The sequence below is a fragment of the Oncorhynchus tshawytscha genome, linkage group LG14 (genome assembly GCF_018296145.1).
Source record: "Oncorhynchus tshawytscha isolate Ot180627B linkage group LG14, Otsh_v2.0, whole genome shotgun sequence".
Classification (NCBI taxonomy): domain Eukaryota; kingdom Metazoa; phylum Chordata; class Actinopteri; order Salmoniformes; family Salmonidae; genus Oncorhynchus; species Oncorhynchus tshawytscha.
In genome coordinates, this window is record NC_056442.1 from 21,782,164 (window position 1) to 21,808,384 (window position 26,221).

General features: G+C 42.7%; 1 protein-coding gene across 9 annotated transcripts; it reads right to left on the reverse strand.

Annotated features, from left to right (window-relative positions):
• Positions 1–1,800: 1,800 nt before the first annotated feature.
• zgc:114130 (uncharacterized protein LOC570332 homolog) lies at positions 1,801–26,050 on the reverse strand. Of its 9 annotated transcripts, XR_002955987.2 has the most exons (5): positions 25,934–26,044; positions 25,586–25,675; positions 25,371–25,438; positions 19,487–19,670; positions 16,535–19,312 (listed from the first exon to the last, which is right to left on the reverse strand). XR_002955987.2 is itself a non-coding variant. In XM_042297144.1 (4 exons), the coding sequence occupies exon 4, from the start codon at positions 7,330–7,332 to the stop codon at positions 6,346–6,348; it is 987 nt and encodes a 328-aa protein (XP_042153078.1). In that variant the 5' UTR covers positions 7,333–7,476; positions 25,371–25,438; positions 25,586–25,675; positions 25,930–26,050; the 3' UTR covers positions 5,211–6,345. The 9 variants fall into 9 exon arrangements, 6 of the variants coding, with proteins under 6 accessions (XP_024300301.2, XP_042153078.1, XP_042153077.1 ...); XR_006078794.1 differs by lacking the exons at positions 16,535–19,312; positions 19,487–19,670 and adding an exon at positions 1,807–2,144; XM_042297144.1 differs by lacking the exons at positions 16,535–19,312; positions 19,487–19,670 and adding an exon at positions 5,211–7,476 and having other exon boundaries at positions 25,930–26,050.
• Between the last annotated feature and the right edge of the window lie 171 nt (positions 26,051–26,221).

The following is a 26,221-nucleotide window of genomic DNA, read 5'->3' on the forward strand; positions in this document are numbered from 1 at the left end:
CAGAGGTTAGCCACTGAACCCTATCTATCCCCTTTGGCTATACACATCATTCAATAATAGAATGCTACACTGAGTGTACAAAACATTAGGAACACCTGCTCTTTCCTTGACATCGACTGACCAGGTGAATCCAGGTGAAAGCTATGATCCACTTTAATCAGCGTAGATGAAGAGGAGGAGACCGGTTAAAGAAGGATTTTGAGGCCTTGACACAATTGAGACATGGATTGTGTATGTGGGCCATTCAGAGGGGGAATGTGCAAGACAAAATATTTAAGTGCCTTTGAACGGGGTATGAGGAGGTGCCAGGTACACAGGTTTGTGTCAAGAACTGCAACACTGCTGGGTTTTCCACGCTCAACAGTTTCCCGTGTGTATCAGGAATGGTTCACCACCCAAAGGACATCCCGCCAACTTGATACAACTGCGGGAAGCATTGGAGTCATCATGGACCAGTGTCCCTCTGGAACACTTGACACCTTGTAGAGTCCATGGCCCGACGAATTGAGGCTGTTCTGAGGGCAAAAGGGGGTTGCAACTCAATATTAAGAAGGTGTTCTCAATGTATTGTACACTACTGTACGTGTACATCTGACGTGAGGAAACTCTGAAAAGCTAAATATTTGTGGTTTTCAAAGTATAAAGTAGGTACACTATACTATGAACGTGTGAATGGACTTCCGTTGGGTATCAAAATAAGTCAATCTAATTCACTCGCTGTGAGTTTGCTGCAATTTCCCGCGGCGCTTGCACCCACTGGCTAAAGTGGCTGTGTGAAATAATTGGAGAGTGACATGAGCGTGACTAACACAACATGGAAGGTTAACTCAAAAATGCATTATTTGGTTGATCTCAATTCACTACGACTTAATGTATCCCCAGTGGTGATTGCTGACAACAACATGTACCCCCATTCGTCCCATGAAATTCTCAGAACTGCAAATGTTTGCAAAAAAAAAAGAAGGTTTGCGTCACCCAGGAAGCTTCACTCACTTATCTATTCAAGTGGAGCATCGTCGAGTCCGGTGGGGAAAAAAAAACATTTCCGTTTTCTCTCTGTATCAACAGGCCCGTTGTCCAGATCCTTCAGCTGATATTGATAAACGACCATGTCAACCAGATAACTGAGAATACTGACAAGATATTCATTGGAAATTATATTCCTTAAGTATTTGTGCTCTCTCTTTTTGGTTACAGTGAACACACTCATTGTAACAATCTTAGTCTTGGGAATCATTCAGCAATATGGATTTGCAATGAAAGATTCAACATTCCATTTTTTTGCAGGTCCGAGATCATTACGAGAAACATACTTACCTCTTAAGGATCTGCCCCCTTTAAAAAAAAATGTTTTCGCTTGAAATGACATAGCCAAATCTAACTGCCTGTAGCTCAGGCCCTGAAGCAAGGATATACATATTCTTGATACCATTTGAAAGGAAACACTTTGACGTTTGTGGAAATGTGAAACAAATGTTGGAGAATAAAACACATTACATCTGGTAAAAGATAATACAAAGAAAAAAAACCGTTTTTTTTTTTTTTTTGTACCATCAATCTTTGAAATGCAAGAGAATGGGCATAATGAATTATTCTAGCCCAGGCGCAATTTAGACTTTGGCCTCTAGATGGAAGCACTGTATGTGCAAAGTTTTAGAGTGATCCAGTGAACCCTTGCATATCTATTCAAAATGTTGTATCAAGACTGCTCAAATGTGCCTAATTGGTTTATTCATGCATTTTCAAGTTCATAATTGTGCTCTCTCCTCAAACAATAGCATGGTATTATTTCACTGTAATAGCTACTGTAAATTGGACAGTGCAGTTATATTAACAAGAATTTAAGCTTTCTACACACATCAGATATGTCTATGTACTGGGATTTATGTTTGTTTCTTATAACCTCATGCTAATCACATTACCCTACGTTAGCTCAACCGTCCCACGGACGGGACACCGATCTGTAGAGATCCTTAATCCTCTTCATTCCTATACGGAACATAAGGCTTTCACAAGAAAGCGCCACTGCTGCTGATGTTTAGATTTTTGGGGGGATGTTTTTCCATGACAGGCCACTGCCCTTCATCTCATCTCCACAGTTCTTCACCAGGTTTCCTTTGGGTTACCAAAAACAGTGGCAAGTTCTGATGAAAGAAGAGAGAACTCAGTTAGCCACTCCAAATAATATAGCAATTTAAATACACAACATGGTGATGTGGTCATTGACACTTTGCTTCTTGAAAGTCCAATATCGTGAAAACTTGACAGCAAAACATGTTAGGACTGTATCAAGAGTGGACTAAGGGAAAAAAAATATGAAAATGTTTTTTGAGTGGAGTTTCCCTTTAAAGGCCCAGCGCAGTCAAAAATGTGATTTCCTGTGTTTTATATATATTTCCACACTATGAGGTTGGAACAATACTGCGAAATTGTAAAAGATAATTTCTTCCTGTTTCTTCCTGTTTTGATGGGGTGGAGTTTTGGCCTGCCTGGTGACATCACCAGGACGTAAATTAGTCATTAGACCAATAAGAAAGAAAGTTTCAAACCTCTGTCAATAACACCTAGTTTTCAGTTTCCACTCCCCACTCAGACACTCCTAGACAGTCCTGGCAAAATTCTTGCTTGAGAAATTGCTCTTTGCTAAGAAGCATTTTTTTTTTACCACTTTAATTGAAACCAATCACAGTAAGGTATTTAATTGTTACCCAAAAATGATTTGATATTGAGAAGTTGGATTCAAACCACTGCTGGGACCCCCATCTGAGTCTCTCCAAAGACTGCATTGGCATACATTTTAAATAAACATTTGTGAATTTGTCAAACTTAAATAAACACTGATAACCAAATTCAACCCATTCCTTCTCAGTACAATTGACCACACCCCAAATATTTACTCTCTAAAATGGTTGCCCTCATTCAAATAATGGACTTGTACATCAACGCTATGCCGATGACCTAGGCCACTTCCTCTTTTGTGAGCCTGTGGTGCGTGTCCGTGAGGGGAAGTGAGCAGAGCAGGAAGAGGAAGTGAAACTAAGGCAATGGGGTCTGTGAGCGCCAGGCTGGCACCGACTGGACAGCGCTCAGACGATCATTAACCGCCACCATACTGACCAATCATGTGATGGGAAGTGACAGGAAGTAGCAAAAAATACATATATGGCTAAAAGTCAGAGCCCGGGTGTTGCTTTAGTACCAGTCGTGCTTTACCCAAAGGTGAATTCCATTGGTGGAGCGTATGTACTGTTATAAAGGGGAACTGTGCGACTCTAGAGCACGTACAAAAGTGTTGGGTTGTGAGTAATTTCAACATTATATATTCTTTCAACATGTTTTACTAAAATAGTTACCTTTTAGATATTTAAATAATTTCAGAATGTGCCATAAACAGATCAAGAGATAACAGAAATACTATCCATATGCAAAAATCCCCATAAATCAAAAACGTAAAGTTCACTGAACCACGACCAGCCGTAAGCAAATTATCATATATCAATTATATATACACAACAGTAAGTGTATGCTTTGCATTGGTGAACATGTAAATGCTGACCCCTAGATGCAGTTGATTTTCTCTTTTTGGCCCAAGGCACAGCAGAATCAGTAGCAGTGTAGATCAGACTAAACAAGCCTTTTACTGACCTCTGGTGGCGAACATCCTTACTGCTATTTTATGTGCAAAGAAGAATAAAATACATTTTAAAAAAGTCAATGCAGCACTAAAAATAACACAGACATGCTGAGAACAGTGGAAAATAGCCTTGAGTAAAATTATAACAGGTGAAGCGCTTCCATGGCTTGGAAATATACAGACGTTTCAGCTCACTTTCTGAGCACGTCAATAGGGTGCCAAGTAACGTTACAAGCAATTGTGACCAGGAGGCTTTTCCCGCAATGAAACCCCACAAGTAGCAGAAAGAGAAAATAACTTTTCCCAGCAACAACAAAAAAACAGCAGCATCCACAAGGATACACCAGACCTTTCGGGGTGAGCCACTGGAAAACTTTCTGTATTAATTCATGTTTAGACCTTTTCCCCCTCGCCCTTCCTAGTGCTGAGAGGCATGGACACATTAACCTCTCCTCCCTCCCTCTAAAATATATTCCTTTCTATCCAGGAGCATGTTTGACCCGTGAACGTAGCCATCTGCTCCGTCCACCAGATGATCCGTGGCTGTGTGAGAATGCGCCCGTCTTTGTACAAACTCACTGGGCTCGACGTGGGAGAATTCCCCCGTCCAACAATGGAGACAAGGCAACATTTTTAACCCATTCCCGGCCACGCCTTCCTCAATGGAAGGCACCCCATCCCATTGTCACGCTGACAAGGGAATGATGAACTATCAGTTTCTCATTACTGAACCGCAAACCACTAAAGGTGCTGTGGGTTGACTTTAAAATATTTTTTTATTGTGCTCAGATTCTTTTTTGTCGTTGCGATGACCCATGAAGCTCACTGGAGATAGAGGGCAACTGATCAACCTATTAAAGATGGGGAACACTTATTGGATATCATTCGACATGGTCATTGTCTCAAGGGAGATGGAAGCCTAACTGCTCCTAGAGTAACTAAAGTAAAGAGATTGTGTGTCACTCCATTTCACATTGAGCAACTATTAGCTTGTCATCATCTTTAAAAATAGCATCTGTCATCTGAAGGCATTCAGTTTTGTTGCTATGCAGGGAGTGAGCAGAGGGGTGTAAAGATTAGGGATGAAACAAAAGCCATCTTATCTCCATATGAAATCTGATCCGCTTGGCCACCCCCCATCCTATACACACACACAACTCCCCACACACTCTAAATAACAAAAGGACTAACTATAGAAGAGTAGTCCCGTTACAGTAGCCAACAGATAAATCTGTGGGTCGTGTTTCTATTGAGCTGCTTTACATTGAAACAAAAGTTCCAAAGAAAATCAGTGTAGCTGTGTTATAACTAGGTTAGCGCGACAGGATGCTGTCGGCAAACAAACCAAAAGTTTCTCAGTGTTGCTATACACAAGTTATTTGGTGCGACTCAGCAGAATGTGAAGAGGCTGATGTTCATTTGGGAATTTGGTCAATATTATGCAAAAACAACAACGGCTCCATGACAAATTCAGTCTTTGTAAATGTAGTGCTGCATTTCACAGAAGCCACCATTGTGGGTAGATTCCCCCAACCACCACAAAGGCAGAGGAAATACAATTAATGTAAGATTAAACAATGTTTAAAAAAAAGTTTATTTCCAGTACAACAAAATATATTAAACTTAGTACAAACTCAAAAAGTTCTATAAATACATTAAAATAAATTAAACTTAATTTACTAAAGATTCTCCATTATCACTAAACAAGCTTGAAACATGTTGGTCAAAAATGTATTTAAATACAATGGAATGCAAAAAAAAAAAAAAGCACCCACTCTCAGAACCAACTACCAAAACATCTCAGATACAAACCATCTACCATTAGATCTCCCCAAGGACTTCTAGAAAGACACTACGATTCAATCTACTGAACCAGGTGCCGCTTAGGTCCAACTCAATAGAATCGGATTCCAACGGCAACCCAGTTGAATCATATCACTTTGCCATGCACATGTATTTTTCTGCTCATCTGGGATTACGTGCAGAGTCTACCACACAAGGGACATACAACTTCAAACATTTGCAGAGATTACAGAAACAAGTGAGAAAACAATTATTCATTCTCACAAGCCACCTTGCTAAGTTAAAGTTAGGAAACCAATTTAAGCTTAGATCTAAAATAGAGAAGAAAAAAAAATCCAAGGCCCCCTGCAACTAACAATGAAAATTGCAGTTTCCAACAACATAAAAAATAAACTGTAAAAGTTTACAGGCACTGAAGTCATTAAAAAAAACTAGTGGGTTTTTGGAAAGGTCCATTTCTTAAGCTCAGTCAGAAGAACACTGTACAATAAAGAAACAAATATCACAAGTCAACCAACATTCATAGGGGTAAATCTTACTTGGCAGAGATGCATTGTGTCCTTGTCTTTGGCTTTTTTTTCTTTAAACATTCTAAGATTAATGAATTGCTTCTCAAACTGTCATTTACATGACTAGTTCACTTCTTACAACTGCAGGTGGCAGGAATGGAGGACTTCCAGGGGCAATAACATTGATTACACTATTTTTCTCTCAAATAGTCAGTGCAATGCATCTCTGGCACCTTGCCTTGTTGTCAACTTGTACCTCAATTGTACAGCTTAATTTTGCTTGAGCTTAACTGAAGCACATTTCTGCGTCAAGCATCTGCCCGTAAAAATACATTAGGTACACAATAGTATGCAGTCATGGTTCTTAAAAAAAAAAAAAAAAAAAGACGCAAGTCCTACCTAGAGGAAAAAGCTAGTGCCGCTGCAGAACTCGCTGCTGAAGCCCTCGTCAGGCACTGAGAGCTGGCTGAAGATAGGCAGCCGCCGACCAGACCCATCTGGACCAGAGGAGTCAGACCCACTGAGGCTGCTGGCTGAGCTGCCACACCCACCCTCGTGGTCAGACAGGGAGGTATAGGAGAGGCTCCTGGCCCTGAGAGTAGGCCCACAGGGGGGACTTTGGCTCTGCTGCAGGCTGCAGCCCTCTGATAAGGTACAGGGGTTCTGAGAGGGGGAAGGCACGGGGGACAGCCCACAGAGGGAACAGCCTGAGTCAGGAGAGGGAAGAAACTGAGACTGGAGTTCATGGGCCGGCTCAAAGACACAGCCCACCTCAGAGAAGGCGTGGGAGAGCAGGTCGGTTATGTCAGCTGAGGTGGGAGGGGAGACTGAAGGCACAAGGAGGAAGGGGTGGGGGAGGGAGTGCTCCAGGGGCTGTGGAGGGGCGGAGGGGAAGCCTCCGAAGCTGAAGCTCTGCCTAAGTAGAGGGGGTCGTCTGGTTCGGGGGGTTTGAGGACCAGGCCCAAGTCTGGCAGGACCAGGGCCCAGGTCGTCCTCATTGTTATGAACAAAGTGGCAGCGGATGCCGTAAGGACAGAAGCCAATGGTGTGGAAGGTGCGACAAGGCTCCGTCTTGTACCTGGGGTGTCTGTTGAGGTCACGCATCTCATCAAAGCCGTGGGCAAACTGGCACTTCCCCCCGTACTTACAGATGCCACTCTCAGCAAAGGTGCGGCAGAGTTCAGTCTTATAGCGTGAGGAGGTGGGAGACCCAGAGACAGGGCCACCAGTAGGGGAGGCTGGGGGCTGTTTAGGCTCTGTAGAGGCCCAGCCCAGGGTGCACGTGCTGGGCTCCACCATGCTGACCGAGCGCTCAGCCCAGAATGACATCTTCAATCTTGATGGGAGTGAGGCCTCTGTGTTCTGCCCCCAGTGGCTGGAGGTCATGGTTGCACTTTCTGTGGAGTGAGTAGAGAGGGCAGAGCTAGATGCAGAGGGAGAACATGGGGTCCAGGGCTTATTGTAACCAACAGGTCTCACTGGGAATGTTGACTGCTTGGATGCGTCCCGGAGGTCCAGGCTCAGAAGCTGCTGAATAGACAGTAAGAAAAAGGAGAGAAAAAACAATAACTTATACATACATCTACATTTTCAAAACAAAAAGATGACTAGTTTTCTTTAGACAATAAACTATGTTAAGCAAGAACAGCATCTCATGTTAACTTCATCTGGAGGACCCACTTCTACATAAAAACAATGACCGGAAATAGCAAAAACCAAGGGAAACTTAGCACAGTCAATCAACTTAGCCTGTTCTATTCTGTCCAAAGGCCTAACATGAGCATGTTAAACTTTGCAAGGAGTATACTTTCAAATGCCCAAAGAAACAGCATAGTTCAACTCAGTCGACCATCTAGTTAGGTGCTGTAAGATTTACTTCGCAAATGGCCAATTGTTAAATGTGCAAGAAAGGCTACTGTGGGTGACTTCAGCTAATGCAACTTCTCAGTTTTGCTATTACCTCTAGCTAGTTGCTTGGATTCAGTTAGCAAGTTAGCAGAATATCGTTACTGTAGCTAGCTAATACAATTTTGAAGCGCGCACAAAAACTAATTGAAATGCACGTTGGTTAATCTACACATGGATAAAATCGGCACTCCACGTTTAGCTTGTGCACTGAAAGCCTCAATTGTATGTTGGAAACGAATGTTTAGTTGAAGAGCAATCGAGCTAGTGTTAACCAACAATAGTTTGATTCATTTCTAGTGAAACAAGTTCTTAACGCACGTCAATTAATGATAAGATGCAATTTCTCAGCGTCACTAGCAGTTGCACGACTATATGCATAGATTTTTATGTTAGAAAATATGGCAGACAATTTGCGTCTAACATAGCTAGCTAACATGATATCACGAACCCAAAAGGTACCACACCACTAGCTGAGGACTGAACTTGCAAAATGAAAACAAATGGCTCCATATTGCAGTTCCAAAATGCAGCATTGCAAATTCACTCACTACCGGTATTCATTCGAAATCGACTGGTTGGCAAGTTGAACTAATTAGGTATATAGCAAAACTATGGATATAGAATGCATGATTTTGAGAATTTAAAAGGCATCCGTTGATTTGTGCAACATAGACTTGCTAACTAAGTAGCTAGTTTTAATGGTATAAAAATCATCAAAATTACCTTGCACATAACCTCTTCCAAATCAAGAAATGTATTAAGCGCGTATGGCATTTTCTTGAGATGGGGTTCCATCTTGGACACACGGGGAAGTATGTTAGCTCCAGTTGTCAAACTTTTCAAAGTTTCCTGTACGAACTGCAAATCGTGTGTTGGTCCACGTGTGGTTTTAACGTTACACTGTATACGATAGCCACACCCCCGCACCAACTCTCATCCATCTGTATGGCCCACGGTGCAGCCGAGTAGTTGGATGCATACCAGTCAGGCAAAACAGCACATCACAACAACAAATAACATTTTGATGAACATCAATATTGGACAACATAACATTTCTCCCGTACAATCCATTTTTGCATTTTGAGTGAATACGTTTCTCAAAAGACGCCAGATATATGTTGCAGTTTGATGAAGCCAGAAGCCACAAGCACATCATTATTCACGGTCGAATTGGACAAGATGATGAAGTTGGTGCGCTTTTCTCCTCACATAAATATCAATGAGCAGATGATAGGATGCAATAGCAATGTAGCAATTCAAACCAATGTCAGTGCATTGCAATGAGCAACAGAACCTCATGTAAAATATCAGCATTCTGCATACCATCCAAGAAAACATGTAATGAATCCAACACTAAGTTGTGTCCATAACATGCTCATTCAAATGCATGGCCACATTGGCCAGCATGGCAATGCTTTTTAAACCGTTGTTTAACTAGGCAAGTCAGTTAAGAACAAATTCTTATTTAAAATGACAGCCTACCCCGGCCAACGCTGGGCCAATTGTGCACCGCCCTATGAAACTTCCAATCACGGCCGGATGTGATACAGCCTGGACTCAAACCAGGGACTTTAGTAACGCCTCTTGCACTGAGATGCAGTGCCTTAGACCCCTGCGCCACTCAGGAGCCCATGCTATAGTCACAAACCTTCTCACTTGTGGAGTCTGTAGCCCACATGATTAACTTATGGAAATCTCATACTACACATCAATATATAGTTTCATCCTCAAGGCTCATCAAATTAAAACATCAAACCCGTTGTGAGTGTGTGTCCATATGGAGGAGGATCTTGAAGTACCTTGATGTCATGATCATGGGGGAGTTATGGTCCTGGTCAGCTAAACGAGTGTTGGCTAGACCAGGCAGAGCCCACCAGTAGCATCAGCCACTGGAGCTCAAACATACAGAGACGACAGGCCTCCTGGAGAAAGGCCTTTGATTTCAGAGGTGGAAGGTGTTGAATGTTTTCACCCCCAGGCCAGAGATACAGACATTAAAGCCAATGATGCCTGGAGGTGACGGAAGGCAGGCAGGGGTGACGTGGTCACACATTGGGTGCAGCCAGCATTGGGGACGTTGGTTTAGAGGTAGCGCGGTCAGGGATGGCAGACTAAAAACCTACCAGACGCAGCGTGAGTGGAGATGGTCCTGGGGATGTTTGGCAGACACATAGTATGCGATCTTGGATGTTCAACACTAAGAAACCATTGCAGGATCCTATTAATTGCAGTCTTATCCCATTGTCCCAATCTCTCTTAGTATGTAGTCAGTGACAACTTGTTAGTTCACATTATGGTCCCCTTTTGCTATACTGAGCATCGCACCTTGTTGAGGGAAAGGAGAACAGACTGAGGAGGAGGAATAGGGGGTAGACAGATGGTTAAGTTAGGCCAAAGGGGCTTTTGGAGACACAAGGGCACTTGTGAACAAGCTGACTTAGGTCTTATGTCCATGCACTTAAGGTCTTTCAGTAACATAACTTTGAGCACAGGACAATACCGAAAGAAAAGCTTTGTTTTGGTTATGCCCAAAGCTCAATGGTTTGTGCCCTCTTGAAACAGCAGCACATTTTAATCAAAGGTCCTCTTTGTGAGATGAAGGAAACTATAGCAGAGTTCAAAACAGGCTCCTCCATCCCCCCCAGTATCAATTGTAAAAACAACTTGAAAGAAAACCAAAAATGAATGTCACAACAATTAAGAAATTAAGCCTCATTACAATAATTTAATGTAATGCTTTATTAAAGTGTTATTAAAGATTTTTGGTACGTTATCAATGTCTACTGTGATGTGCCCTAGTAAGACGAAGAAGAACGACTGTTTTCAAATTCTGGAGCCAAACGCAAAGAAGGAAACGGAAGAAAATTGTGATTCTGCAATATTTTAACCGTTCAAAAATGAAGTTGGTGTTCTGTAATCACAGTGAAATAACCCATGACTCTGGTTTCCATTAAAAGAGGACCGAAAAACATAGGGCTTAAGGGAACAGCCCTGACCACTGTGCTAGCTGTAGAATAGATTATGTGGACCATGAAAAATGCAAACACCTCACAGACAAGACCTCCAAACCATCTGGTCTAAAGACCATTAGAGTGTGGTAAACATCAATCTGTGAGTTTAAGCGGAGCATTATGGGCTTCTATGTTTGATGCAATGTTGTCCAAAAGCAGGGGGAGTGGGTGAGTTTTGTGTGGCTAGGAAGAGAAGGCCGGGAGAAGAGGTGGATGTGCATCCTTGCCTCTTTTAGGTCAGCTTGGTTAATAGGGCTTTAGTGCATAATGAGTAAGATGTTTTTGGGCTAACAATGCCTTCCTCCCCCATTGAAGATGTGAAGGGGAGTGGTTTGACTGGAAGGGACTGGGGGAGGGGTATGGTGTGATTGTTTAGGGGGAAGAGTGTCAGGAGGCACTGAAGAGCCCAGTCCCAAAACTCTTCTCCTGAGTGATGGTGGTGTGTGTGTGTGTGAGAGAGCTTACCTGTGGGATGTGATTAGGGTTTGGCCGTCATTGTAAATAAGAACGTGTTCTTCACTGACTTGCCTAGTTAGATAAAGGTTAAATAAAACAGATTTCAAGTGTAATACCCACCAATAAACATGATTCATCTACTCTAAAAATAATTTCCACAGTTGTGATGCAAAATGGCCAGGTTTTTTTCTCTTTATAAACTGGGAAGTTTGGGTCATGGATACTGATTGGCTGACAGCCGTGGTATATCAGACATTATAAACTGGGTGGTTCGAACGCTGAATGCTGATTTGCTGAAAGCCATGTTGTACCACAGCTAAAGGCTATATCTAGGCACTCCACATTGCATCGTGCATAAGAACAGCCCTTAGCTGTGGTGTATTGACCATATACCACAACCCTTCGGTCCTTATTGCTTAAATATAGCACAGGTATGACGCAAAGCTACTTGTTTACTGTTGTCATTATGTTGTTAACCAGTTTATAATAGCAAAAAGGCACCTCTGGGATTTCTGGTATATAGCCAATATACCATGGCTAAGGGCTGTTCTTAGGCACAACGCACCACGGAGTGCCTGGATACAGCCCTTAGTCGTGGTATATTGACTGAGGGACTGTCATGTCCAACTTAATTGGTACAGAATATTCAAGATTTCCAGGAACATACTTATGCAATAAGGCCTGAGGGGGTATAGTATATAGCCAATACACCACTCTGCGGTGCATCGTGCATAAGAACAGCCCTTGGCCGTGGTATATTGGCCATATACCATACCCCCTCGGGCCTTATTACTTAAGTATGTTTCTGGAAATCTTGAATATTCTGTACCAAGTATGTTGGACATAACAGTCCCTCAACCAGTTCTATACTCTGGCAGCTCTATCTAGTGCGTCCCTAGGCCTTTTGATGTGTCTCCTTCATATTGGTCTGTGAGGCCTATTTCAAGTCATAGTCCTACTTCATTGCTAATGAGAAAAACAACAACAGTCTGGGCCTGGAATCAAATCAAATCAAATGGTATTTGTCACATACACATGGTTAGCAGATGTTAATGCGAGTGTAGCGAAATGCTTGTGCTTCTAGTTCCGACAATGCAGTAATAACCAACAAGTAATCTAGCTAACAATTCCAAAACTACTACCTTATAGACACAAGTGTAAGGGGATAAAGAATATATACATAAAGATATATGAATGAGTGATGGTACAGAGCGGCATAGGCAAGATACAGTGGATGGTATTGAGTGCAGTATATACATATGAGATGAGTATGTAAACAAAGTGGCATAGTTAAAGTGGCTAGTGATACATGTATTACATAAAGATGCAGTAGATGATATAGAGTACAGTATATACATATATTTTTTTATTTTACCTTTATTTAACCAGGTAGGCAAGTTGAGAACAAGTTCTCATTTACAATTGCGACCTGGCCAAGATAAAGCAAAGCAGTTCGACAGATACAACGACACAGAGTTACACATGGAGTAAAACAAACATACAGTCAATAATACAGTATAAACAAGTCTATATACAATGTGAGCAAATGAGGTGAGAAGGGAGGTAAAGGCAAAAAAGGCCATGGTGGCAAAGTAAATACAATATAGCAAGTAAAACACTGGAATGGTAGTTTTGCAATGGAAGAATGTGCAAAGTAGAAATAAAAATAATGGGGTGCAAAGGAGCAAAATAAATAAATAAATAAAAATTAAATACAGTTGGGAAAGAGGTAGTTGTTTGGGCTAAATTATAGGTGGGCTATGTACAGGTGCAGTAATCTGTGAGCTGCTCTGACAGTTGGTGCTTAAAGCTAGTGAGGGAGATAAGTGTTTCCAGTTTCAGAGATTTTTGTAGTTCGTTCCAGTCATTGGCAGCAGAGAACTGGAAGGAGAGGCGGCCAAAGAAAGAATTGGTTTTGGGGGTGACTAGAGAGATATACCTGCTGGAGCGTGTGCTACAGGTGGGAGATGCTATGGTGACCAGCGAGCTGAGATAAGGGGGGACTTTACCTAGCAGGGTCTTGTAGATGACATGGAGCCAGTGGGTTTGGCGACGAGTATGAAGCGAGGGCCAGCCAACGAGAGCGTACAGGTCGCAATGGTGGGTAGTATATGGGGCTTTGGTGACAAAACGGATTGCACTGTGATAGACTGCATCCAATTTGAGTTATGATATGAGTTAAATAATGTAGGGTATGTAAACATTATATTGGGTAGCATTGTTTAAAGTGGCTAGTGATATATTTTACATCATTTCCCATCAATTCCCATTATTAAAGTGGCTGGAGTTGAGTCAGTGTGTTGGCAGCAGCCACTCAATGTTAGTGGTGGCTGTTTAACAGTCTGATGGCCTTGAGATAGAAGTTGTTTTTCAGTCTCTCGGTCCCAGCTTTGATGCACCTGTACTGACCTCGCCTGGATGGTAGTGGGTTGAACAGGCAGTGGCTCGGGTGGTTGTTGTCCTTGATGATCTTTATGGCCTTCCTGTGACATCGGGTGGTGTAGGTGTCCTGGAGGGCAGGTAGTTTGCCCCCGGTGATGCGTTGTGCAGACCTCACTACCCTCTGGAGAGCCTTACGGTTGTGGGCGGAGCAGTTGCCGTACCAGGCGGTGATACAGCCCGACAGGATGCTCTCGATTGTGCATCTGTAGAAGTTTGTGAGTGCTTTTGGTGACAAGCCGAATTTCTTCAGCCTCCTGAGGTTGAAGAGGCGAATCAGAGGCGTACCACCTGTAGCCTACTCTTTCAGGCTAGCTCCCATGATCTTCGGCTCTGGGCCATTTGCACACAGCCCTGTGACAGCGGGTCGCCCCGTTTGTTTGTCCTCTCCAATGCAAATATGTTGTGATTTCATTTGCAGGTGATGAACCCCACTGCGTGTTATTACATGTCACATACACTGATGTCCACTGTTTGACACCATACATCTGTGCCTGAACACCGGAGAGCCAGCTTGTGCTCAGGTAGCCAAAGCGATAGTTAAAATACTGTAGCATAATGCTGTGAGTGAACAGTGGTTTCTATGTCAGATTGGGTAAAAATACTGTAAATGGCTATGCCAAAGATTTGATGATAACCAACTGTAGTATTTTATGGATTGTAATGTTAGCGGTGTGTCTATTCTTCTGTAAGAGAGTAGTGCGCAGCATTAACCGTGGATAGTGTTAACTGCCAGAGAGATCCTGAGGGGATGCCAATAGCAGGTGATACACCTCTACTTAAGACAAGCCAAAACAACCTCTCATCCTGAGGGGAGGTATTCACTCTGTCAGGACAGAATGACAGGTAAAAACCCTCCCCACCACAACCTCTCTTGCCAAGGTGTTGGTGTGTGTTTGTGTCTATGTTTGTGAGCATGAGAGTGTATGACACTGAACAGGCTGAGGGGATATGGGTGGGTGGGTGGGGGTGTACTTTAATCAGCCACAGCCCTGGAGCAGAGAGGAGTCTGGTTACCCCGACACAAACAAACGGCTCGACCGACAGATCGGGTCTCCAGAAAACCACAACCATATACAAGATAATGAACTTTTGGCAATACTCCAAAGTTTGCCCAGGGGTTATGGATGAGTTATCAAGAATCACTCTGGTTTGTTGTTAGAGGATGTGCCATCCAGTGCAGGCAATGAGATAAAGCACAAGGGAGGATGGAGGAAGATTGATTTCTGATGGTCCTTCTCACTGGATTTGTTTAGCCAGATATAATTGCAAAACCACATGAGGCATTTGGGCCTTAAACTACTCAGCATGCTCTCTTCACAAAAGTGGAGTTTTTGAAAGAGCATTAGGGAATGGCAGGTCATGGTGAGGGGTCCAAATGGCATGTACTTGGCAACTCGATCCAAGGGGTCAGCTCGGTTGTTAAAGGCCTGGTATAGCAACAGGACCAGAAAGGGCATGAAACACTTTCCCACAATGCATTGGAACAAACACACAATCTGCAGTAATGGCAGGAAAATGTATAAATATCTAATAGAGTATGATTTCAGAGCATTTAGAGCAACGTTTTAATCAAGTGATGCTTTTTAGATCACTGAAAATCATTTAGTGACAATACTGACCTGACCTCTTCATTTTTGTGGACATTTTCATTTACTCGTGAGGAGTCAGTATATCATTTGAGCCTTGGCTTTAATATGTTGACATACACCAGCTGCAACAACCTAGCCACAAACCCCTTACTCATGGGAGAATGGAGGTAGAGAGGTAGAGTGAGAGTGGAAAAATCTTTTCTTTTAATCTTTGGATATGAGAGGGGAGACAGTGCTTTTCTTCATTTCTCAGAGGGCCTGTTTTCTATTTTCCAGCGCTGAACCCACAGGAAGGCCCTTGTGTTCCACACGCCGTCCGCTCTGTCCCGCTCCCCGCCGGGGGCCCTATCTTACCTCACATCAGGCAGATACGCTTTCAAAGGCTGCCCCTGCTGGCCCCCTTTATGGCCACTCTTTAATGGCCATTCAAAAGCATGGAAATGTGGGTGCATAATGGGAGATGGGAGAGGGGAGGAAGGGGTGGAGGGAGGGAGGGAGGGAGGGAGAGAAATGTTTTAAAAAAACACGTCCTGCTGTACAAAACCCTATTGAACGAGGCTCGAGGGTGCTGCACAGCTATGCCGGTGAGGGATTTTCTGAAGGCCCCGGGAGTTATTTGGACGCTGCTGAACATCTGCTCGCAGTGAACAAGCCCCCTCCCCCTCCCCTCCCCCTCTCTTTCAGTCTCCCGCTCCTTCCCTTTCACCACGGCCGTCCAATCATAACAAACTTTAGGGCTTGCTCTAATTAGGGCTGGCCTGCCGGCTGAGGAGCGACTGGCTGTGCATGCCTGAGCACAGTGATTGTGATTATCCGTCACGTGAACAAAGAGTCCACCTCCACCACCACTGCTCTGTAGAGGGGCTCCTCTTCTAAAGGAAATAATCCAGCTACAGTACCGTGCTGATGCTCATGCTCAATGAGGGAAATAGATGGTATAGAATTGTAAAGAAATGGTATAGAACAAAAGTTGTTAATGACTCTAAATGTACAGGGAACTGTCAAAATAAAGGAAACACTTAGAGTAAATGAAGGATGCAAAGTATATTGAAAGCAGGTGCTTCCACACAGGTGTGGTTCCCGAGTCAATTAGGGAAAGGGGGTACCTAGTACCTATTCAGTTGCACAACTGATATGCATTCAACCGAAATGTGTCTTCCGTATTTAACCCAACCCCTCTGAATCAGAGAGGTGCAATTAACATCCCATCATGCTTAAGGTCATGCATAAAAATGCCCAGTTGCCCATTATTTTGGCTTCCATGGATAGAAGAAAAAATGTCAGAGACTTTGAAAGAGGGGTCTCAAAGAAGCATAGTGGGGTTAAAGGGTGTGTGTGTGTGTCAGTTTAGTCACCAGATCTCAACCCAATTGGACACCTATGGGAGATTCTGGAGCGGTGCCTGAGACACCGTTTTCCACCACCATCAACAAAATAACAAGTGATGTAATTTCCTGCTGGAGAATGGTGTCACATCCCCCCAGTAGAGTTCCAGACACTTGTAGAATCTATGCCAAGGTGCATTGAAGCTGTTCTGGCGACCCACGGTGGCCTAAAGCCCTATTAAGACACTTTATGTTTGTTTGTCCTTTGTTTTGGCAGTTACCTGTATTCACCTCTGAAGGAAATGGGGTTGTATCAAATTAAATGCCGTTTTTTTTTTTTGTGTAAAAGTAGCTAGTTTGGCATCTTGGATTTTTTTCTCTCTTTTTTTGTAGGAATATAATCAATACGGATTAGATGGTTTACAAAGATTTGTTGACCATAAAATGTTCATCAATTTCCGTTGTGATAAGGTATTAGTATGAGTCTTGAAATGGAATACTATTACTGCCAGTCAACCGGAAAGAATGCCGAATGTACCGATGGAATGTATAAGATATAGATATGCAAGTTAATCCTAAACGGCAGGGACACCATTTTTGTGCGTTTCCCATCACCCATCTCTCCCAATTGTAAAGCTTTTCTAAAACTACCTCTTAGTGCTTGGTATTGTTTTGGAATATAATGTCCTTCCACGGGGGAGCAAAATGGCTTGGCTGGTTCAGAGTGGAAATGGATGGGGGAGAAAACCAGGTTAGAGTGATATGACATTTCAGAGTTCCCTGTTATCGGTACAATCACATGGGGGCTGGGGCAGGAATCAGATGTCACACTGCCATGAGAGAACACAAACTGTTCTTTCATAAAGACGTTTGACCATTTGTTATAGTAATTAGTGAGAGACAGAGTGAGTTATATTTCTTTATCTGTATCTCAGACCGAGGGAATTTCCTTGTTAGTATTTCAGCACTTTTCCGCAGAGCACCACAGTTTTGTATTCCGTCAGCATTGCTTTCCCGTAATAACAATTTCTAAAAAAAGCCTATATACAAAATGTATGGCTGAGGGGATGCTTAGAAAAAGAGACAGATCCCCTCCCCCACAATCCTGTGTTGCCCTACCCCCAGCACTACGTAGGTCACCATTTGAACAACTCCAAAATCTAAAACAGTCCCACACCTCACCCTCTCTTTAGGCTCTGTTGTTTGTTCCTCCTTAAGGCCACTTGACAAATAATCTGGTTACTGGGCTGATTTGTGAATCCTGAGGGTATGGAGAGAGAGGCGGATGGGGAGGAGGGAGGTGGTGGAGGGGGAGGTGTGCGCTCCACCCAAACCTCCAGCCACCCCCCAGGCAGAGGTAAGGCAGATGGGCTCTGGGTCAGAACATGTTGAGATGATTAGGCATCAACAGGCCGCTAGCTGGCTAACCATTTCCCAACTTCCAGGTTTCTGCCAGGCCTTCATGAAAATCATGGTTTTATGGTCTCTCAGCCGTGTCTGTTTGAGCCGATGTTTGTTTAGGTTGCTTTGTTGGCCTACTGTTGTTGAAATTGTTGTTTGGTTCCGTATCCCCTCACTGTTAAAGCCAAGCAAGGCCGACTCTAGGTGAAAAATATTTTTATAGGAGCCGCACGTATTGTTGTTGGACAAATTTCATGTTGTTTCATGTTGGTGAGTATGTCATGATATGCTTAATTTCCCAAAGCATAATGTGAAGTGTTGCTACTGAAGGGTTGTAATATTGCTTTCACAAAGGAAAGTCAATAGTTGTTCAAACTTTCCATTAACACTCAAAAACAGATTGTTCGATTGTATTCTATCCCTCAATTACTCCTAATGACAAATACAGATCGTAATTCGGTCACATATTTTCTATGTTTACCTTCATAACCCAGGATTAATCAGTGTGGCCAGAAGGGGGGGGAACTCACTCAGGTCATGGTAATGAGTTCACCAGTGGATCTTTCTCCTTGCTCACCCTACACTAGAAAAACAGTCAGCCTCCTCTATCCATCTGGGTCCCATTAGAGTTAGCAAAATACACACAGGCTTAATTTAGCCCAACGCAGAGGCCCTGACACCCATCAGGCATGCTCAGCAGGTACCGCACAGGTGGCCTCTTCCCCACCCTTGGACTTTCCCCACCCTGCCATTCCGTTCCTTGAAACAGCAATCCTGTTGATTCAATTAGACACAGAAAGTGCTGTGGTGCTCCCGCACAAAGGGGCAAAGGTACATGGCCAGTCATGGAGAGAGATGGAAGGCAAAAAGGCATCCATTAGAGCCAAAGACAGGCAAACAAATGCTCTGTGACCGGGGAGAGGCCAAATGGGTGGAGGTGGGAGGGTTGGGGTAGAGGAGGAGGTAAAGGGGTTGGACAAAGGGGTCATTATTTTTGGGGGGTAGCCCATTGGATCCCAGCAGCGATGACATAGGGTGAGACAGCTGTGAAGGACACGATGGGGGTCGACTGGCCACGAATGCCCGGATTACCACTGACACAACATTTCATTAGGGAAACATTGAAGGATAAGCAAGAGTAACTCTTCTATGGGTTTAGGAGATGTGGCTTTCTACTGAGGACTGTGTCAGTTCTGAGATGAGAAGAGACAGGGAAGGTGTCTGTTGTGCTGCTCTGCAAACAAAACACAAATGACAATGTTGAAGCAAATGAAATGCATACAGCCGTGCGATAACTTTGTATGAGGCAGAGAGAGAAAAAATGACATATTTGGTGGTTATACACAAATATTTATTCTCGTGATTTAAATCAAACTGTTGATTTTAAAGGTTGAGCAAGCCCACACACCTGCATTTCTACCATGATGAGCTGGTTTGGAAGGTGAGAGGGCAGAACCACCCAATCTCTCCTTTTTAATCTGTCCGCCTAAAGGTTTGATCCCGAGGGCAGCATGTGCCCCCATAGCCCTCATGACCCAGTGAGTACTCTGGTGAGGGGAGGGCCTGTCGCAGTGAACCATGGTGGCTATGGCCTGTGGAAAATCAATATACTGTAGGTCAAAGCTGGCAAGTTAGGCAACAAATATAATGAGAATTTAACAAGACACTATAGAATGTTTTCAAGCTGCAGACACAATGAGGCCAGATATAGTATACTATACATCCTGTATATTCTATTACACTAACAGTACTTCAAATCAAATTGTATTTTTCACATGTGCCGAATACAGCAAGTGTAGACTTTCCCATGAAATGCTTACTTATTCGAGACCTTTGCCAGCGACTTAGTTTAAAAAAATAACAAAATTAACAAATAGATAAGAAAATAGTGACCCAAATAGTGACCCAATAAAATAACGAGCCTAAATAGACAATATTTATTTGTTTTTTAACTAGGCAAGTCAGTTAAGAACAAATTCTTATTTTCAATGAAAGCCTAGGAACAGTGGGTTAAACTGCCTTGTTCAGGGGCAGAAGGCCAGATTTTTACCTTGTCAGCTAGGGATCTGATCTTGCAACCTTTCGGTTACTAGTCCAACGATCTTACCACTAGGCTACCTGCCGCCCCATATACAAGGAGTACCGGTACCGAGTCAGTGTACTGGGGTACGAGGTAGTTGGGGCGATTGATTGAGGTAATATGTACATGTAGGTTTGGTGAGGTGATTGATTGATTAAAGTGCTATGTATACGTACAACACAATCTCACATTCAATTCGTGTTGACAAGTAGGTAGGGGATGAAAAGCAGAAAGTCCAGGTAGCTGTTAATTTACTCTCAACCACTAAGAGCTTTAACGAATGTTATATCAAGTAATGTAGGTATAGTAAATAGATTTGGTCCCAAGGATTAGACAATTCATTAGGTTGTGGTGGGGAAAGGTGAGGTAGACCGTTTGTTTTGTTATCAGCCTTTGTGTCACGAACAGTTAACGACATAGCCCCCTCGAAGCCAGTAATGGCAAACCTCAAAAGTCACCATTGCAAATGCTTTGAGACATCCCCCCCCAACAGCACAGCATACATGCAGGCTAAACTAATTGTGAAGGTTCCAAATGGGCATTCTAATGAAATACCAGTTGGACCTAGCTTTCTTAGCCATTGGCATTTGGGGCATTGTCTTCATGAAGGACGAAAACAAGTGTGACAAAGGAAAGTGTCTGATTTGTCCAAACAATCCATGAAGTTAGCCCTGAGCTCTGTGAAACCCAAAACCCACAAGGTCTGCCTCAATTACCTTGGCACCGGAGTCAGGTCAGGGAGGGTGTGTGTGTGTGTGTGACTGCAGTCCGGGAGTTGAGAAAGTGGCGCTTATAAGGTTTATTTGAAAGAAAGGTGCTCTTTAATCCGGGGGATTCTAACGCGACCCCACCCCAGTTCAACGTAAACAAACCCGTGTGGCTCATGACGACGAAGACTACAACTTTATAGTGCGAGAGCTAAGATTCAGGAAAACAATGTGATTCTAAACAACTCTTTTCTGTCAATTCCTAGCAGTGGCACGATTAGCTTTTCAGCTTGTGTAAATGCAAAACAATCCCATTAGCTTGAGTCGGTTTAGTAGCCTACATGTGACTGGTTGGCCCAAAATGCATCAGGTGATAAAGATTTGTTGTGGGGGGGAAATCAGTGTTGGGATTGGTTAATACTGTTTTAACTGAATTTAGCAATGTAATTCCCAAATAATCTAGAGACCAATCTACCCATTTGAATAGCCTGAAGTGATGTCTGACAACACAGGCTTTGGCTGGGCAGGTTTTTGTAACGGCAACAGAACCCTTTGATTAGTGAACTGCCACACTAACCCCAGCCCACACAATCTTTTCCGAAGCTTTTCTCAGGTAACCCCCCTCCAAGACCTGCCTTCCTATCTCCTTGATAACCTCCTATGGTCTCTGCCTGTCTATTAATCAAGAGAGGGGCTTTATCTGGGGGAAGTGATTAGCCACAAGCTCGTACAAAAAAAAAAATTGTAATCCTTTCACTAACGGCAAAAGAGAAAAAAGTTCCCCAGACATCCTGGTATTGTAGCCAGATTTCCTCTCTCACCCACAAAGAAATGGTCATATCTTCCCTTTTGAGGAAAGAGTGGTAAATTAAAAGTTATTGTTACTTTCCTGGAGATATGGACCCCATACTCACCCACCACCCATTCCCTCATTCCAACCTTCTGGATGATTTATTGGAGAAACAATGGGTGGAAAGTAATTTGGAGAGCGCAAATGTCAAACAGTTTGAGGTAAACCTGGAGCAATGATGGGGGTTATATAGCCCTCTACACTGCAAACAGGATAACACAGTTAGGCTGTTTGAAGAACAGAAATCTTTCTGCATACCGTAAACTACTCTTGCAAAATTAGCCTCTCTGATGTAGCTTTCAACATTTTGATATGAGTATTTGTTAAATATTTACAGTTGATTAATTGAATCAAGATGCAACTCATCTTGTTTTACTGTCAGTATAGTGACTGGAAGAGAAAATCTAAGAAATATCATTAGACACAAATACACTGAATTCAGAGAGATGTGTAATAACATAGCTATGAGCATCAACAAAAAAAAGTATTCTCTGCATCTCTCTTTTGCCTTGAGCAAAGAGTGGAATCTTGAGAGAACTTGTGACAGCAGCACAAATCAGTAAAGCCTGCAGCTATGGGGCAGTGGGTGTAGGAAGGGGGGCTGCTTTTGTGTCAGAAGTACGTTGTTCACTCATTCACTCCCCAGCTGCAGACGGTTTTCAGGGCTCTGGTTCCCATACTTCGATTAAATCATCCAAATTCGAACGATAAATGAGTGTGTGTGTGTGTGAAGAGGTTACTGATGAAGGAGGGGGAAGAAAGGAAGGAGAACGATGAGGAGAGTGTTTTCTACGGGCTGGGTCTGGGGGGGGGTGCAGGAGGGGTGGTGGGACAACCAAAGAGTCCCCTTTTCCCCTCTTGTAACTTTATTGATTACATTGTGATGCAGGGAAGGCCTGGGAACGCCATGCAGCGCTATGCAGGGTAGCAGCTGGCTCCTTGCCCACTCTTATCCACAAGCTCACTGCTCCAGCACAATCAAGCTCTGGAGACAGAGACCATTTTACTGGAGTTTGGAGAAGAGGATCCTTATGCTGTCAGCCAGATCGTCTCTGTCCCTCTGACTTGTGTAAATGTTACGCAATGTTTTTTTCTGTTTTCTTTTAGTAATTCATATAATCTTCCCTTTCTAAAACAGAAACAGTACACAACACAGGAAGAAAAGAAGAAAAAAAAAACATTTGAGGGAAGAAAGAGCTCCAGCACAGGTGGTTATACTTGGGGAAACCCCCAAAAAAAAAAAAAAAAAAATTAAAACAGAGAACTGCATCAGAAGGAAAATAAAGGAATGGAAGGACAAGAAATGAAGAGGTGGAACTGTGGAGGATGTTGACTTGAACATACATTCAGACCAGACGGGGCGTTTGAAGTTGGCCATAGTTAATTCTCTGCTTTAGAATGGAGGAGTAGACACCGCCTCGCTCCAGCCTCTCTTTCTTTTATGGCTTTAGAAAGGAGAAGTGAGACAGCTGGAGATCTGGCTCAGAGCATTTATTTACTTCTCCCTGTGGCAAAGTAAAAGTTCTCCACAAAGAGAGCCGGTGAATGGCTCACCCCGGGTAGTCTTGCCCTACGTTCTCCTTTGTGTATCTTAGTTTAAAGCCAAAGCATTCTGTATTTGTTTCTTTTCATCAAAGGGGAAAAAAAGGCGTTTAAGCGAAGGCGCCGGTGTGGCGCGGTGGACTATGTGCTTGGATACGGCGATTTAAGACGCGTTAAGGTGAAGGAATGATCGACCTTTGGCTATGTTGAGGGGAGCAATACAAGTTTTGGTTTTGGAGGTACTGACAAATCCTTTTATCCTAAGAATGCCTTTCCTTAAAAAGGGCAAGGCAAGACATTTCCAAGTAACGTGAACCAAAGCCAAACTCTTACAGAGAATTACATAACAGATGTGTCAGTCTAATAAAGCTGGTTTTAAGAGAGCACTAATAAACCTGACTTGACTGATATGTCAAAATCAGGAAGAGGACAGGGTCTTTGAAAAGGGTATAAAACCTATCATCAGAGGTAGGGAGAGGTTTCCATGTTGAATATTTAATGGCTTTGTACTGTAAAATATTCTGCTTGATGTCAAAACGAATGAAGCCAAGATCACAAGGGAATGGATATCTGGGACACACTCCAGTCACATAGCCTACATACATCCTCCTTCCTCTTAAAAGTCCCCGGACAAGTAAAAAACTAGAAGAGGATTTATCTAACCTAGGCTAATTCTGTTGCTCTGTATTTAACAATATGCCATTTTGACCATCACAAAGTTTTGTGCCAAATAGATCAATCATGTCCTGTTGGGGCTCCCGAGTGGCGCAGTGTTCTAAGGCACTGCATCTCAGTGCTAGAGGCGCCACTACAGACTTGGTTTGATTCCAGGCTGTATCACAACTGGCCGTGATTGGACGCCCCATATAGCAGCGTACAATTGGCCTAGCGTCGTCTGGGTTAGGGTTTGGCCGGGGTAGGCAGTCATTGTAAATCATTTTTTCTATAGTGACTTGCCTAAAAAAATGTAAGCACAATTTCATACAAAACAGAGGTTTTGGCTGTAGGTGGCTCTCCCTTTGAAATGTTGAAAGCTGAACACAGAGCCTTTCTAGAGCCTGAGGCACTGATCGTAAACAGAACAGAATTATGCATTTCAATCCATAAAACATTCTCATGGAACAGTAAGAGATGAGGTAACTTCCTGTTTTCAGGAAGTACCAAACTAGATCAAATAGTGTTTTAAAGCGGCAATCAGTAGTTGTAATAATAACAAAGTGTACTCTCAGCCCATTTTGGTAAAAAGCTGAGGGATGGGCTGGAGAAATGGAACCACTCTGAAAACCACTCTAAAGCTATGGATGCAAGGACTGACCATACCAAATATAGTGTTTGTTTACATTTACTTTATTTACAAACATTGGGGTAAAATAATCTTATATTTTGGGTTCTGTAAGGGGTACAACAGTTGAACTAAGCGCTGAGGCATTTATAGATTATATTCTTAAATAATCAATAGGTACATATCATTCACAAGTACAAAAATGTAGCAACTGCAGAGTGCCCCTTTAAAGTATTATTGTGTACAAACAACATCTTCAATCCAGGTCTTAAATGTATTGCTTTTGATGCAGGGTAGGGCAGACAGATCATACCCCAAGATAATAACAGAGTCAACTTGAGAGCTGGATATCACTGCTATAATATTCAACTGGGCTCTCTGTTCAAAGGAAAATGCACTGACACAATTCACCTGCTTGCTGTCAGAAGAGTATTTTGCAGAGACTACCCTCTAGTGGCAAAAAAAATGTTATTTTGCCCACAACTATGTGTTGTTGCTTTTAGCATATACAGTCAACAAAGAGCCAATGAAACGACATGGGATAAATATGAACATCACTTTTTTGGTTACTACATGATTCCATGTGTGTTATTTCATAGTTTTGATGTCTTCACTATTATTCTGCAAGGTAGAAAACAGCAAAAATAAAGAAAAACCGTGGAATGAGTAGGTGTGTTCCAACTTTTGACTGGTGCTGTATATTGAGCATGCCATTTAGGTAACAACAGTTCAGTCAGGTAAACTCATACTAAAGTACTTAAAGGTGGAACTTAGGTCAAACTGAAATACAGTACAACTGGGCATATGCAGTAGTGAAAACTGTTGTCCTACCTTTCTCTAAGCCCGTGTCCTACTCTGAAGCCCATGCCTTCCAGAGTGAACACACAAGAGGCCCTATCCTGTGGAAAGAAAACAGAAATAGTTCGATGTGACAATAATGGATACAACAAACACACCGTTTGATGATGACCAATCTTTCAAACAATTGTTGATGTGTATGTCGGGGGGATGTCATGTGTGACGTTACGAGCTTAACCTAACGTTACCTTGTCCATTTCCCCTCTTGAGGCTTGGTCTTTGTAAATATGGGACACCATCTCTAGGTGTAGGAACGCAGAGTACGTCGTCGGCCATGTCTGAAATTAAAATGTTACTCTTAATATACAAAAACCTAGACAAGGTTCTCTAGCTGACTGACAAACGAACACAACATGCTAGCTAAATGTTCCTGGTACATTGGGGGACAACATCCAGCTACTGTAGCTAACGTTAGCTAAATTAGTGCTTGATACTGCGGGCAATGCTTTCTTCTAAGTTACAAAATAATTTGCTATCTATGTGCAATCAACATGATCATATATTGGTAACGCATGTAAATCCAACAGAATACCTACTGTACAGCTCTGGTTTGAGATATTTTCCCCTAACTTGCCCACGATGTAAACAAAGCGTTACTTCCTGATTACGGAAACTGCGAAGGAGGCACAACTTGGTTTGGATTTCGTATTAAATTCAGAAGAAAAAAATTATCAGAAACTCTTAATTTATTAATATAGTCACCAGCTAGGACAACAATGCAAACAGTTATTTTCTTCATCCAGCTCACACCCTTCCAAATTAATGTGAAATTCTCAAATTCATATTTTCAGTGTCACATAATCTCAATGCATTTCCTTTTAAAT

Excerpts from the sequence above, each read along its gene's own strand:
- zgc:114130 (XM_024444533.2), bottom strand. The coding sequence starts at position 8,649 with ATGGAACCCCATCTCAAGAAAATGCCATACGCGCTTAATACATTTCTT. Across the intron at positions 7,477-8,577 it reads TGGAAGAGGTTATGTGCAAG|CAGCTTCTGAGCCTGGACCT; the intron begins GTAATTTTGATG and ends CTGTCTATTCAG.